Genomic DNA, 16,515 nt, shown 5'->3' on the forward strand with positions numbered 1-16,515 from the left:
GAACGGAAACAACATGAATCTGCTGCACTACATTTACTTGGCTGACCATCATGCTCAACGTTGCCTATTTCTTAGTATTCCCAATGCTGAGAAATACATGCAAATATTTATACATCTTGTAATTCCATCAGGGAGGTGTGTCTGGCTCCAAATTTTAGAATGGCCCCAACCAACCAGCCAATGTCCAAGAGGTCCTAGAAGTGATGATCCGTCTCCCTGTAGAGACCCGATCTCACATCATCCAGTCTGTCCGGGATCACATGAAGAGACAGAAGGATCTGCACAAGCCTCATACACAGAAGATCTGAGGTCCGTTCTCCAAGATGTTTGGCACAACCTCCTGCCGAAAGCCTCCATAACCTGTGTACAAGCGAGGAGCAGAAGTGATGGAGGCGACTGGAGGTCACCAGAGAGTATGACTGCGACGGGTGGTCACCAGCCACAGAGGATGACTGCGACGGGTGGTCACCAGACACAGAGGATGACTGCGACGGGTGGTCACCAGACACAGAGGATGACTGCGACGAGCGGTCACCAGACACAGAGGATGACTGCGACGGGCGGTCACCAGACACAGAGGATGACTGCGATGGGCGGTCACCAGACACAGAGGATGACTGCGACGGGCGGTCACCAGACACAGAGGATGACTGCGACGGGCGGTCACCAGGCACAGAGGATGACTGCGACGGGCGGTCACCAGACACAGAGGATGACTGCGACGGGCGGTCACCAGACACAGAGGATGACTGCGACGGGCGGTCACCAGACACAGAGGATGACTGCGACGAGCGGTCACCAGACACAGAGGATGACTGCGACGAGCGGTCACCAGACACAGAGGATGACTGCGACGGGCGGTCACCAGACACAGAGGATGACTGCGATGGGCGGTCACCAGACACAGAGGATGACTGCGACGGGTGGTCACCAGACACAGAGGATGACTGTGACGGGTGGTCACCAGACACAGAGGATGACTGCCACAGGTGGTCACCAGATACTGTTAATCATTTTATTAAGAAATGAGAAATGTAAATCCTATTAACACTTCCATTTTTGAAAGTTTCCTACTCTGCAGCATTTTTTCCCACACCGACCTAAAACTTTTGCACAGTAGTATACAACCCTCCAGTTTCCGACCTGCATCCAATGTCATGTAGAGAAGGTATGGAGACTGGAGCACTGCATGTGGCATACATCTTGTTATCGGTGGTCCGGCACTGGAATGTAGGAACTGATGTAGGATATAATGGCAGAATTGTGAGTTCCGCTCTAGAGGGATGGGAGTATAACCAATAATACTGGATGCTGCAGTATAGATTTTAATTCTATCCAAGTGGAAGGCAAACGGTCTCCCCTATAATTCTGGCCAGTGGTTAGAAGGGGTCAGGAGCCATGCTATGCAGTGGCCGCCGTCTTCAGTTCTCGGGGTACGGATATAAAAACCCTCATTTATATACTGGAAATAATGGACTGCCACAGCCACAATCAGCCTGTTACTGGTAGCGGGGATCCATCACCCCACATCATCTTTACCTCCGCATTTATAATTAAAATAAAAACAAACATTAAAACACATAAAAGTTAAAACCAATGATGAAACAGTGCCGACGGCCCCACGCATAATACTGTCTGACGTTTCCAATAACTGTGGTGCCGTCCCATAAAAAATGCCCACATCTGGCCCAGTCTTCGAGCTGTGTCCAGCACTGCTCAGGGTGGTAGAGGAGCAAAACATCACCCTCTAAAAACAACAGACCAATCCCAGTGCCAAGGCAGCCGCTAGGGGTGATGCCAATGTGTCCAGGCTATAAAAGGAAGACCGGGATCTTACAATAAGGCACGGCTGTGGCGCTAACACTGTCCTTGACTCGTGCCTACCTGTGTTCATCGGGCTAGGCGATATGAAGGGTGGATCGCCAGCGGGAATAACGTCTCTACTAAAATGAAGGCTGCACACTCCTCGTAATAAATTATGATCCAGTGTAGACGATAGAGGGTCGCCACTGGGAAACTCACCCCACCGGGCCCTGCAGATGGCAGGAGAAGCTGGGGTTAGCGTCAGCAACCTGGTGAGTGGTGGTCTCAAGGAACCTGTTGCTGCTGTGCAGTGGGTTTAGAGTTCCCCCACACTGAGGACAGAACTGGTGCGTCTCTAGCACATTGGTGCGCTTACTGAAGGTGCGCTCGCACAGGTCACACTGCACGATCTTCTCGTGGGGCATCCAGTCACCTCGCTCTTTGGGGGAAAGGTTACGACCTGGCAGTCGCTGCTTGTGATTGTCTTCATCCAAGTCATCGTCTTCAGTGTCTGCAGTTTTCTCATAACTCCGCCTCTGAGGGGGACGCCGCTTTCTCTTGCCAGGACGGGGTCGAGTGGTTACGCAGAGGGTGGAGATACCCGGTAGTGGCTCCCGGTTAGAGGCAAAGGTTGGCTGCGACAAAGAGATGATGTCTGCATCTGTGGAAGAACAAGACCATCACTACAAGTCTGATACGGAGGATACCATGGTCACCGGATGAGAAAGCAACTCATGGGATGGAAGACAGGCCAGCAGACGGAAGACAGGCCCGCAGACGGAAGACAGGCCCGCAGACGGAAGACAGGCCCGCAGACGGAAGACAGGCCCGCAGACGGAAGACAGGCCCGCAGACGGAAGACAGGCCCGCAGACGGAGCACTTGGTGACCAGTAAAAGCATCAAGGGCACTCATGTGACATGTCGTTGGCCCCAGCTACAAGTTATGAGTTTGGTGTAAACGACCTGACCAGTACTAAGTGTTGTGATCGATCTGTAGAGACCATCTTAGGCAACACGCTATGACATTTCTGTGAATGATTAGAAGTGGTATGTACCCCTTCAAAAGCACTTAATCAGGACATGGCGGACAGATTTACACACCTGCGTCAGCATGTAGCGTCTGCTCCTTGCCGTCCTCTGGAGAAAACATGTCTTCTTTTAAGTTCCACAAGGAAAGATCAGGATCGAATCCTGGGATACCTGGAATCAGAGGCCAATCAGAGATACATCTGACATGTGCCGGTAACGTAGCAGCCACCTCCACCATGCTACATTAGAAATACAGCCGCCACCTCCACCGCGCTATACCAGTAGCTGCCACCTCTACCGCACTATACCAGCAATTCAGCTGCCACCTCCACCGCGCTATACCAGCAATACAGCCGCCACCTCCACCGCGCTATACCAGCAATACAGCCGCCACCTCCACCGCGCTATACCAGTAATACAGCCGCCACCTCCACTGCGCTATATCAGTAGCTGCCACCTCCACCGCACTATACCAGCAATCCAGCCGCCACCTCCACCGCGCTATAACAGTAGCTGCCACCTCCACTGCACTATGCCAGCAATCCAGCCGCCACCTCCACCGCACTATACTAGCAATCCAGCCGCCACCTCCACCGCGCTATACCAGTAATACAGCCGCCACCTCCACCACGCTATACCAGTAACACAGCCGCCACCTCCACAGCGCTATACCAGTAACGCAGCCGCCACCTCCACCGCGCTATACCAGTAACACAGCCGCCACCTCCACCACGCTATACCAGTAATACAGCTGCCACCTCCACCGCACTATACCAGTAACACAGCTGCCACCTCCACCGCGCTATGCCACCAATCCAGCTGCCACCTCTACCGCACTATACCAGTAACACAGCCGTCACAACCACCACACTATACCAGTAATACAGGCACCACCTCCACAACGCTATACCAGAAAAACAGCTGCCACCACCTCTGCGCGATACCAGTAATAAAGCTGCCACCTCCACCACACTACAATAGTAATACAGGCGCCATCTTCACCACGCCATACCAGGAATACAACCACCACGCTACAATAGTAATACAGCCGCCACGCTCCACCAAGATATACCGGTAAAACAGCCGCCACCTCCACCACGCTATACCAGTAATACAGCCGCCACCTACACTGCACTATACCAGAAACACAGCCACCACATCCACAGTGCTACAACAGTAATACAGCCGCCACCTCTATACCAGTAATAAAGCTGAAACCTCAACCACGATGCAATAGTAATACAGCCACCACCTCCACCATGCAATTACAGAAATACAGCCACCACTGTACCAGTAATACAGCCACAACCTCCACCGTTCTATACCAGAAACAGAGCCTCCATCTCCACCACAATAGTAATACAGCCGCCAAGTCCACCACGTTATACCAGTAATACAGCCGCCACCTCCACCGTGCTATACCGATAATACAGCCACCACCTCCACAGCATTATACCAGTAATACAGCATTATACCAGTAATACAGCCGCCACCTCCACCATGCTACAATAGTAATACAGCCGCCACCTCCACCGTGCTATACCGATAATACAGCCACCACCTCCACAGCATTATACCAGTAATACAGCATTATACCAGTAATACAGCCGCCACCTCCACCATGCTACAATAGTAATACTGCCGCCACCTCCACTGCTACAATAGTAATACAGCCGCCAAGTCCACCGTGTTATACCGATAATACAGCCACCACCTCCACAGCATTATACCAGTAATACAGTCGCCACCTCTACCATGCTAAAATAGTGAAACTGCCGCCACCTCCACTGCGCTATACCAGTATTACAGCCGCCACCTCCACCATGCTACAATAGTAATACAGCTGCCAACTCCACCGCACTATACCATTAATACAGTCGCCGCCTCCACTGCGCTACAATAGTAATACAGCCGCCACCTTCACCACGTTATATCAGAACACAAGTTCCAACTCCACCGCGCTACAATACTAATACGGCCGACAACTCCACCGCACTATACCATTAATACAGCCGCCACCCCCACTCCGCCACCTTCACCAAGCTACAATAGTAATACAGCCGCCACCCCCACTCCGCCACCTTCACCAAGGTACTATAGTAATACAGCCGCCACCTACACCTTGCTACAATAGTAATACAGCCAGCACCTCCACCACCCTGTAGCAATAATACAGCCGCCATCTCCACATCGCTACAATAGTAATACAGCCGTCACCTCCACATCGGTACAATAGTGATACAGCAGCCACCTCCACAGCGCTATACCAGTAATACAGCCGCCACCTCCACCGCATCGCAACAGTAATAGTCACCACCCCCACCGGGGTTACATCACTAATATACAGCCACCACAGCGCTACCCCAGTGATAGAGATTAAAGTAGAAGACAACAGAACAGTGACTGCAGATCAGACTGACGAACATTGTGTAGCAGACTCACCAGGGCTGGATGTCTCGCGCTCCTCCTCCAGTTGCTCATGGTCTCCTCCGTCGTGTTTGACTCTCAATAAGATGTCTGGAGCGATTCTGGAATCTTGTGCTGTCAGGAGAGAATAGAAGTGGACAAATGAGCAAGCGGCCACATGGTCATACCCTCCAACACTGCACAACCCTACAGCAGAGCGTCCTCCGTACAAGGCCACATGGTCATACCCTCCAACACTGCACAACCCTACAGCAGAGAATCCTCCGTACAAGGCCACATGGTCATACCCTCCAACACTGCACAGCCCTACAGCAGAGCGTCCTCCGTACAAGGCCACATGGTCATACCCTCTAACACTGCACAACCCTACAGCAGAGCGTCCTCCGTACAAGGCCACATGGTCATACCCTCTAACACTGCACAACCCTACAGCAGAGCGTCCTCCGTACAAGGCCACATGGTCATACCCTCCAACACTGCACAACCCTACAGCAGAGAATCCTCCGTACAAGGCCACATGGTCATACCCTCCAACACTGCACAACCCTACAGCAGAGCGTCCTCCATACAAGGCCACATGGTCATACCCTCCAACACTGCACAACCCTACAGCAGAGCGTCCTCCGTACAAGGCCACATGGTCATACCCTCCAACACTGCACAGCCCTACAGCAGAGCGTCCTCCGTACAAGGCCACATGGTCATACCCTCCAACACTGCACAACCCTACAGCAGAGCGTCCTCCATACAAGGCCACATGGTCATACCCTCCAACACTGCACAACCCTACAGCAGAGCGTCCTCCGTACAAGGCCACATGGTCATACCCTCCAACACTGCACAGCCCTACAGCAGAGCGTCCTCCATACAAGGCCACATGGTCATACCCTCCAACACTGCACAACCCTACAGCAGAGCGTCCTCCGTACAAGGCCACATGGTCATACCCTCCAACACTGCACAGCCCTACAGCAGAGCGTCCTCCGTACAAGGCCACATGGTCATACCCTCCAACACTGCACAGCCCTACAGCAGAGCGTCCTCCGTACAAGGCCACATGGTCATACCCTCCAACACTGCACAGCCCTACAGCAGAGCGTCCTACATACAAGGCCACATGGTCATACCCTCCAACACTGCACAACCCTACAGCAGAGAATCCTCCGTACAAGGCCACATGGTCATACCCTCTAACACTGCACAACCCTACAGCAGAGCGTCCTCCATACAAGGCCACATGGTCATACCCTCTAACACTGCACAACCCTACAGCAGAGCGTCCTCCGTACAAGGCCACATGGTCATACCCTCCAACACTGCACAGCCCTACAGCAGAGCGTCCTACATACAAGGCCACATGGTCATACCCTCCAACACTGCACAACCCTACAGCAGAGCGTCCTCCGTACAAGGCCACATGGTCATACCCTCCAACACTGCACAGCCCTACAGCAGAGCGTCCTCCGTACAAGGCCACATGGTCATACCCTCCAACACTGCACAACCCTACAGCAGAGCGTCCTCCGTACAAGGCCACATGGTCATACCCTCTAACACTGCACAACCCTACAGCAGAGCGTCCTCCGTACAAGGCCACATGGTCATACCCTCCAACACTGCACAACCCTACAGCAGAGCGTCCTCCATACAAGGCCACATGGTCATACCCTCCAACACTGCACAACCCTACAGCAGAGCGTCCTCCGTACAAGGCCACATGGTCATACCCTCCAACACTGCACAGCCCTACAGCAGAGCGTCCTCCGTACAAGGCCACATGGTCATACCCTCCAACACTGCACAACCCTACAGCAGAGCGTCCTCCATACAAGGCCACATGGTCATACCCTCCAACACTGCACAACCCTACAGCAGAGCGTCCTCCGTACAAGGCCACATGGTCATACCCTCCAACACTGCACAGCCCTACAGCAGAGCGTCCTCCGTACAAGGCCACATGGTCATACCCTCCAACACTGCACAACCCTACAGCAGAGCGTCCGCCATACAAGGCCACATGGTCATACCCTCCAACACTGCACAACCCTACAGCAGAGCGTCCTCCGTACAAGGCCACATGGTCATACCCTCCAACACTGCACAGCCCTACAGCAGAGCGTCCTCCGTACAAGGCCACATGGTCATACCCTCCAACACTGCACAACCCTACAGCAGAGCGTCCTCCATACAAGGCCACATGGTCATACCCTCCAACACTGCACAACCCTACAGCAGAGAATACTCCGTACAAGGCCACATGGTCATACCCTCCAACACTGCACAGCCCTACAGCAGAGCGTCCTCCATACAAGGCCACATGGTCATACCCTCCAACACTGCACAACCCTACAGCAGAGCGTCCTCCGTACAAGGCCACATGGTCATACCCTCCAACACTGCACAGCCCTACAGCAGAGCGTCCTCCGTACAAGGCCACATGGTCATACCCTCCAACACTGCACAACCCTACAGCAGAGCGTCCTCCGTACAAGGCCACATGGTCATACCCTCCAACACTGCACAGCCCTACAGCAGAGCGTCCTACATACAAGGCCACATGGTCATACCCTCCAACACTGCACAACCCTACAGCAGAGAATCCTCCGTACAAGGCCACATGGTCATACCCTCCAACACTGCACAGCCCTACAGCAGAGCGTCCTCCGTACAAGGCCACATGGTCATACCCTCCAACACTGCACAACCCTACAGCAGAGAATCCTCCGTACAAGGCCACATGGTCATACCCTCCAACACTGCACAACCCTACAGCAGAGCGTCCTCCGTACAAGGCCACATGGTCATACCCTCTAACACTGCACAACCCTACAGCAGAGCGTCCTCCGTACAAGGCCACATGGTCATACCCTCCAACACTGCACAACCCTACAGCAGAGCGTCCTCCGTACAAGGCCACATGGTCATACCCTCCAACACTGCACAGCCCTACAGCAGAGCGTCCTCCGTACAAGGCCACATGGTCATACCCTCCAACACTGCACAGCCCTACAGCAGAGCGTCCTCCGTACAAGGCCACATGGTCATACCCTCCAACACTGCACAACCCTACAGCAGAGCGTCCTCCGTACAAGGCCACATGGTCATACCCTCCAACACTGCACGACCCTACAGCAGAGCGTCCCCCGTATACATGTGGGCACTAGACTAGGAGAGCATCGGATCACACTCACACTGCCCGGGCTCCAGACTCTTTTTCTTCTGCTCCTCGTCCTTGATCTTCAGGAGGACGTCTCCATTTATGATCTTATACCCTGTGAAGAAGTAGTAAATCATTAAATCTCTTCTCCAGAAAAGGGGCAAATACGAAAAATCCACCTATGAGATTAGCTGTGTGAAGATCCTTCCATAAAACCATGGTGAAGACATCGCTACCTCCCCACCATGTCCGAGCCCAAGTTGCAGCCTTCCCCTTTACCCCACACTGAACAGTCCTGTGCCTCGTCTTACCCATGCCCTCCAGAGCAGCGTGGATCTCCCGCATCACGTTCTTGTACAGCTCCTTCTGCCATTCCTCCAGTCTTAGCCATTCCTTAGCGGAGAAATACGCGGCCACATCATGGAACGTGACCACACCCTGGAGATCAGAGAGACGTGACCGGCGGCCAAAGGAGACAGTTACTGATACATGGAGACTCATTATATGCACATCAGTCAGTGATATTACACAGAACAGTGAGTGCAGCTCTGGGGTATAATACAGGATGTAACTCAGGATCAGTAATGTAATGTGTGTACACAGTGACTGCACCAGCAGAATAGTGAGTGCAGCTCTGGAGTATAATACAGGAGGTAACTCAGGATCAGTAATGTATGTACACAGTGACTGCACCAGCAGAACAGTGAGTGCAGCTCTGGAGTATAACACAGGATGTAACTCAGGATCAGTAATGTAATGTATGTACACAGTGACTGCACCAGCAGAATAGTGAGTGCAGCTCTGGAGTATAATACAGGATGTAACTCAGGATCAGTAATGTAATGTATGTACACAGTGACTGCACCAGCAGAATAGTGAGTGCAGCTCTGGAGTATAATACAGGAGGTAACACCAGATCAGTAATGTAATGTATGTACACAGTGACTGCACCAGCAGAACAGTGAGTGCAGCTCTGGAGTATAACACAGGATGTAACTCAGGATCAGTAATGTAATGTATGTACACAGTGACTGCACCAGCAGAAAAGTGAGTGCAGCTCTGGAGTATAATACAGGATGTAACTCAGGATCAGTAATGTAATGTATGTACACAGTGACTGCACCAGCAGAATAGTGAGTGCAGCTCTGGAGAATAATGCAGGATGTAACTCAGGATCAGTAATGTAATGTACAGTGCCTAAAAGTAGTATTCAACCCCCTGCAGATTTAGCAGGTTTAATAAGATGCAAATAAGTTAGAGCCTTCAAACTTCAAACAAGAGCAGGATTTATTAACAGATGCATAAATCTTACAAACCAAAACGTTTTGTTGCTCAGTTAAATTTTTATAAATTTTAAACATAAAAGTGTGGGTCAATTATTATTCAACCCCTAGGTTTAATATTTTGTGGAATAACCTTTGTTTGCAATTACAGCTAATAATCGTCTTTTATAAGACCTGATCAGGCCGGCACAGGTCTCTGGAGTTATCTTGGCCCACTCCTCCATGCAGATCTTCTCCAAGTTATCTAGGTTCTTTGGGTGTCTCATGTGGACTTTAATCTTGAGCTCCTTCCACAAGTTTTCAATTGGGTTAAGGTCAGGAGACTGACTAGGCCACTGCAACACCTTGATTTTTTGCCTCTTGAACCAGGCCTTGGTTTTCTTGGCTGTGTGCTTTGGGTCGTTGTCTTGTTGGAAGATGAAATGACGACCCATCTTAAGATCCTTGATGGAGGAGCGGAGGTTCTTGGCCAAAATCTCCAGGTAGGCCGTGCTATCCATCTTCCCATGGATGCGGACCAGATGGCCAGGCCCCTTGGCTGAGAAACAGCCCCACAGCATGATGCTGCCACCACCATGCTTGACTGTAGGGATGGTATTCTTGGGGTAGTATGCAGTGCCATCCAGTCTCCAAACGTCACGTGTGTGGTTGGCACCAAAGATCTCGATCTTGGTCTCATCAGACCAGAGAACCTTGAACCAGTCAGTCTCAGAGTCCTCCAAGTGATCACGAGCAAACTGTAGACGAGCCTTGACATGACGCTTTGAAAGTAAAGGTACCTTACGGGCTCGTCTGGAACGGAGACCATTGCGGTGGAGTACGTTACTTATGGTATTGACTGAAACCAATGTCCCCACTGCCATGAGATCTTCCCGGAGCTCCTTCCTTGTTGTCCTTGGGTTAGCCTTGACTCTTCGGACAAACCTGGCCTCGGCACGGGAGGAAACTTTCAAAGGCTGTCCAGGCCGTGGAAGGCTAACAGTAGTTCCATAAGCCTTCCACTTCCAGATGATGCTCCCAACAGTGGAGACAGGTAGGCCCAACTCCTTGGAAAGGGTTTTGTACCCCTTGCCAGCCTTGTGACCCTCCACGATCTTGTCTCTGATGGCCTTGGAATGCTCCTTTGTGTTCCCCATGTTGACCATGTATGAGTGCTGTTCACAAGTTTGGGGAGGGTCTTAAATAGTCAGAAAAGGCTGGAAAAAGAGATAATTAATCCAAACATGTGAAGCTCATTGTTCTTTGTGCCTGAACTACTTCTTAATACTTTAGGGGAACCAAACAGAATTCTGGTGGGTTGAGGGGTTGAATAATAAATGACCCTCTGAAAAAACTTTTCCCAATTTAAAAAAAAAAATAAACAAAATAAACAAAGAAATAACATTCTTTTTTGCTGCAGTGCATTTCACACTTCCAGGCTGATCTACAGTCCAAATGTCACAATGCCAAGTTAATTCCAAATGTGTAAACCTGCTAAATCTGCAGGGGGTTGAATACTACTTGTAGGCACTGTATGTACACAGTGACTGCACCAGCAGAATAGTGAGTGCAGCTCTGGAGTATAATACAGGAGGTAACTCAGGATCAGTAATGTAATGTATGTACACAGTGACTGCACCAGCAGAATAGTGAGTGCAGCTCTGGAGTATAATACAGGAGGTAACTCAGGATCAGTAATGTAATGTATGTACACAGTGACTGCACCAGCAGAATAGTGAGTGCAGCTCTGGAGTATAATACAGGAGGTAACTCAGGATCAGTAATGTAATGTATGTACACAGTGACTGCACCAGCAGAATAGTGAGTGCAGCTCTGGAGTATAATACAGGAGGTAACTCAGGATCAGTAATGTAATGTATGTACACTGTGACTGCACCAGCAGAATAGTGAGTGCAGCTCTGGGGTATAATACAGGATGTAACTCAGGATCAGTAATGTAATGTATGTACACAGTGACTGCACCAGCAGAATAGTGAGTGCAGCTCTGGGGTATAATACAGGGTGCAACTCAGGATCAGTAATGTAATGTATGTACACAGTGACTGCACCAGCAGAATAGTGAGTGCAGCTCTGGAGTATAATACAGGATGTAACTCATGATCAGTAATGTAATGTATGTACACAGTGACTGCACCAGCAGAATAGTGAGTGCAGCTCTGGGGTATAATACAGGAGGTAACTCAGGATCAGTAATGTAATGTATGTACACAGTGACTGCACCAGCAGAATAGTGAGTGCAGCTCTGGAGTATAATACAGGATGTAACTCAGGATTAGTAATGTAATGTATGTACACAGTGACTGCACCAGCAGAATAGTGAGTGCAGCTCTGGAGTATAATACAGGATGTAACTCAGGATCAGTAATGTAATGTATGTACACAGTGACTGTACCAGCAGAATAGTGAGTGCAGCTCTGGAGTATAATACAGGATGTAACTCAGGATCAGTAATGTGATGTATGTACACAGTGACTGCACCAGCAGAATAGTGAGTGCAGCTCTGGGGTACAATACAGGATGTAACTCAGGATCAGTAATGTAATGTATGTACACAGTGACTGCACCAGCAGAATAGTGAGTGCAGCTCTGGAGTATAATACAGGATGTAACTCAGGATCAGTAATGTAATGTATGTACACAGTGACTGCACCAGCAGAATAGTGAGTGCAGCTCTGGGGTATAACACAGGATGTACTCCCTCCTGCACTCGGTTGTTCTCTCACCCGCCCGGGTATGAGGCTCTTCTCCTGCTCACTCATCTCTGCTGGCTCTTCCCACTCTTCCTTGATGTTTGGGGAGCAGCGGTTCGGGTCGGTGTACGGTGGCTCCTCATCTGTAACAGAGGGAAGATAACAGTTAGCAGCAGTCGTCCTTCATCCTTTTGAGACTCCAGAACATATGTGGTGAGTCGGAGTATTCAGGAGCCGATCTCTCTGGCCGGACCGCGAGTCTCCTAATACCACGATGTGTCCCATGTGGCGGTGGGATCGGGCTGATGGACACAGTTGTGTGGAGGACAGGACCCCTGAGGTCCATGGGGGCTGGCAGTTGCCATGGTTACGCACCATCTTTCTTCACTGTGTGGCCATTGCTCTTGCAGCCGTTCACGGTCTCGCTGTCCGCTCCGACAATCTGGGGCTGAGGGGACAAGCCGGCGGCCATCTTTAGGTGCTTCATGATGCCTCTGATCCTGGCCTCGCCCACAGGCAGGTTCTTGAACCAGCGGGCATAGCCGGGGCGATGGTCAGGCTGGGGCGTGAGGTAGAAGGGCGCGTCTCGGGCCTTCATCCTGTCGGGCCGCTCCTGCGCGTACTTCTCGTAGGCCTTCACCACGTCGCGGTCGGGCTGCTCGGGGCTCTCGTAGATCTGCATGCGCATGGTGTGGCCGGGGTGCAGGCGGCCGCGGCCGGAGCTCAGCTTCTTGGTGTGCTCCAGGTACTTCCTGCCCTGGGGGTCGGACTTCAGGGCGATGTCGCCCCAGCGGAGGCCGTGCTGCTCCAGGGTGCGGAGGCTGAAGTGGAGGCCGATGTTGAAGAACAGCATGTGCAGCAGGGCGGTGGGGCTGTGCAGGCCGATGGCGCCGGTGGCGTAGAGCCGCTCGATGTCGCGCTCGCTCAGCGGCTGGCTCTGGGGGCCGGGCTGCGGCCCGCGGCTCAGCGTCTTCAGGTAGGACTGCCGCTCCCGCATGGCGCCCACCGTCTTCTGGAACTTGGTCTCCTTGGAGCGGTAGATGGCATGCGGGTAGCCGCTCCTCTCGAAGTGGCGGTCCAGGCTGCCCAGGATGCCGCGCAGCGTGCCCGCCTCGTACTCCGAGCCGTCCGGCTTACGGTGGGTGCGGATGAAGGTGGCCAGCAGATCGTCCAGCTCCACCACCGGGATGGACAGCAGCGGACGCTCCTCCCGCGCCCGCACCAGGAACGACTGCACGATGCGCAGGTCAAACCGCGTCTTCTTCAACGTGTTCTTGTTGTCGGACGGGCCGGCCTCCGCCATCTTCCTCTGGGATGAGGTCATCGCCCGGAGCCGCGGGCTGTGGAGGAGATCATCAGATGACGTCACCGCTGTGACCCCGCGCTGCGCTCCTCAGGCCGCTCCGCACACAGCTGACCGCGCCGTGCGGCACCGGAGCACGACTACAGGGAACGGAAACCTGCACGGGCGACGCGGAAACACAGAGCATGCGCACTGCCGACACACCTAACTACGCATGCGGGTAGGGAGGAGCGACTGTGACCGCGGATGTGGGGCATAGAGCATGCGCAGTGGTGACCCGGCAACGAAGGGAGGGAATCTACGGCGAGCTGTGGGGTATAGAGCATGCGCAGAAGTCACTCGGCACCGAAGGGCATTGGCACCTACCACAAGCTGTGCGGTGACTGGTCTGACAGGACGGAGGAGCCGCCCGGTGCCGCCGGGATCATGGCGGCCGATATCTATACACCGGGATGTGCTCACCGAATATACACAGAATACATATATATATATATATATATATATATATATATATATATATATATATATAAATATATATACTGAATTATACCCACTATATACACTGACTGTACACTATATATATACTAGATTGTGGCCCGATTCTATCGCATCGGGTATTCTAGAATCTGCTTGTCCCCGTAGTATATGGACAGTGATGTAGTATAATGCTCCATGCAGTTATGGCCCCATAGATGCTCCATATAATGCTCCATGCAGTTATGGCCCCATATAATGCTCCATATAATGCTCCATGCAGTTATGGCCCCATAGATGCTCCATATAATGCTCCATGCAGTTATGGCCCCATAGATGCTCCATATAATGCTCCATGCAGTTATGGCCCCATATAATGCTCCATATAATGCTCCATGCAGTTATGGCCCCATAGATGCTCCATATAATGCTCCATGCAGTTATGGCCCCATAGATGCCCCATATAATGCTCCATGCAGTTATGGCCCCATAGATGCTCCATATAATGCTCCATGCAGTTATGGCCCCATAGATGCCCCATATAATGCTCCATGCAGTTATGGCCCCATAGATGCTCCATATAATTCTCCATGCAGTTATGGCCCCATAGATGCCCCATATAATGCTGCATGCAGTTATGGCCCCATAGATGCCCCATATAATGCTCCATACAGTTATGGCCCCATAGATGCCCCATATAATGCTCCATGCAGTTATGGCCCCATAGATGCTCCATATAATGCTCCATGCAGTTATGGCCCCATAGATGCTCCATATAATGCTCCATGCAGTTATGGCCCCATAGATGCCCCATATAATGCTCCATGCAGTTATGGCCCCATAGATGCCCCATATAATGCTCCATGCAGTTATGGCCCCATAGATGCCCCATATAATGCTGCATGCAGTTATGGCCCCATAGATGCCCCATATAATGCTCCATACAGTTATGGCCCCATAGATGCCCCATATAATGCTCCATGCAGTTATGGCCCATAGATGCCCCATATAATGCTCCATACAGTTATGGCCCCATAGATGCCCCATATAATGCTCCATGCAGTTATGGCCCCATAGATGCTCCATATAATGCTCCATGCAGTTATGGCCCCATAGATGCCCCATATAATGCTCCATGCAGTTATGGCCCCATAGATGCCCCATATAATGCTGCATGCAGTTATGGCCCCATAGATGCTCGATATAATGCTCCATGCAGTTATGGCCCCATAGATGCCCCATATAATGCTGCATGCAGTTATGGCCCCATAGATGCCCCATATAATGCTCCATGCAGTTATGGCCCCATAGATGCCCCATATAATGCTCCATGCAGTTATGGCCCCATAGATGCTCCATATAATGCTCCATGCAGTTATGGCCCCATAGACGCTCCATATAATGCTCCATGCAGTTATGGCCCCATAGATGCTCCATATAATCCTCCATACAGTTATGGCCCCATAGATGCCCCATATAATGCTCCATGCAGTTATGGCCCCATAGATGCCCCATATAATGCTCCATGCAGTTATGGCCCCATAGATGCCCCATATAATGCTGCATGCAGTTATGGCCCCATAGATTCTCCATATAATGCTGCATGCAGTTATGGCCCCATAGATGCCCCATATAATGCTGCATGCAGTTATGGCCCCATAGATGCCCCATATAATGCTCCATGCAGTTATGGCCCCATAGATGCCCCATATAATGCTCCATGCAGTTATGGCCCCATAGATTCTCCATATAATGCTCCATGCAGTTATGGCCCCATAGATGCTCCATATAATGCTCCATGCAGTTATGGCCCCATAGATGCTCCATATAATCCTCCATACAGTTATGGCCCCATAGATGCCCCATACAATGCTCCATGCAGTTATGGCCCCATAGATGCCCTATATAATGCTCCATGCAGTTATGGCCCCATAGATTCTCCATATAATGCTCCATGCAGTTATGGCCCCATAGATGCCCCATATAATGCTCCATGCAGTTATGGCCCCATAGATGCCCCATATAATGCTCCATGCAGTTATGGCCCCATAGATGCCCCATATAATGCTCCATGCAGTTATGGCCCCATAGATGCTCCATATAATGCTCCATGCAGTTATGGCCCCATAGATTCTCCATATAATGCTCCATGCAGTTATGGCCCTATAGATGCCCCATATAATGCTCCATGCAGTTATGGCCCTATAGATGCCCCATATAATGCTCCATATAATGCTCCATGCAGTTATGGCCCCATAGATGCTCCATATAATGCTCCATGCAGTTATGGCCCCATAGATGCCCCATATAATGCTCCATGCAGTTATGGCCCCATAGATGCCCCATAT

At 51.3% G+C, this 16,515-nt stretch overlaps 1 protein-coding gene across 1 annotated transcript; it reads right to left on the minus strand.

Annotated features, from left to right (window-relative positions):
- Positions 1-1,302: 1,302 nt before the first annotated feature.
- LOC143808831 (uncharacterized) lies at positions 1,303-13,923 on the minus strand. Its single transcript, XM_077291927.1, has 7 exons — positions 12,766-13,923; positions 12,424-12,533; positions 8,729-8,855; positions 8,452-8,532; positions 5,276-5,374; positions 2,906-3,004; positions 1,303-2,464 (listed from the first exon to the last, which is right to left on the minus strand). Exons 1-7 carry the CDS (start codon positions 13,712-13,714, stop codon positions 2,019-2,021), a joined length of 1,911 nt encoding a protein of 636 aa, XP_077148042.1. The 5' UTR covers positions 13,715-13,923; the 3' UTR covers positions 1,303-2,018.
- Between the last annotated feature and the right edge of the window lie 2,592 nt (positions 13,924-16,515).

The sequence above is a fragment of the Ranitomeya variabilis genome, chromosome 2, assembly GCF_051348905.1.
Source record: "Ranitomeya variabilis isolate aRanVar5 chromosome 2, aRanVar5.hap1, whole genome shotgun sequence".
Classification (NCBI taxonomy): Eukaryota; Metazoa; Chordata; class Amphibia; order Anura; family Dendrobatidae; genus Ranitomeya; species Ranitomeya variabilis.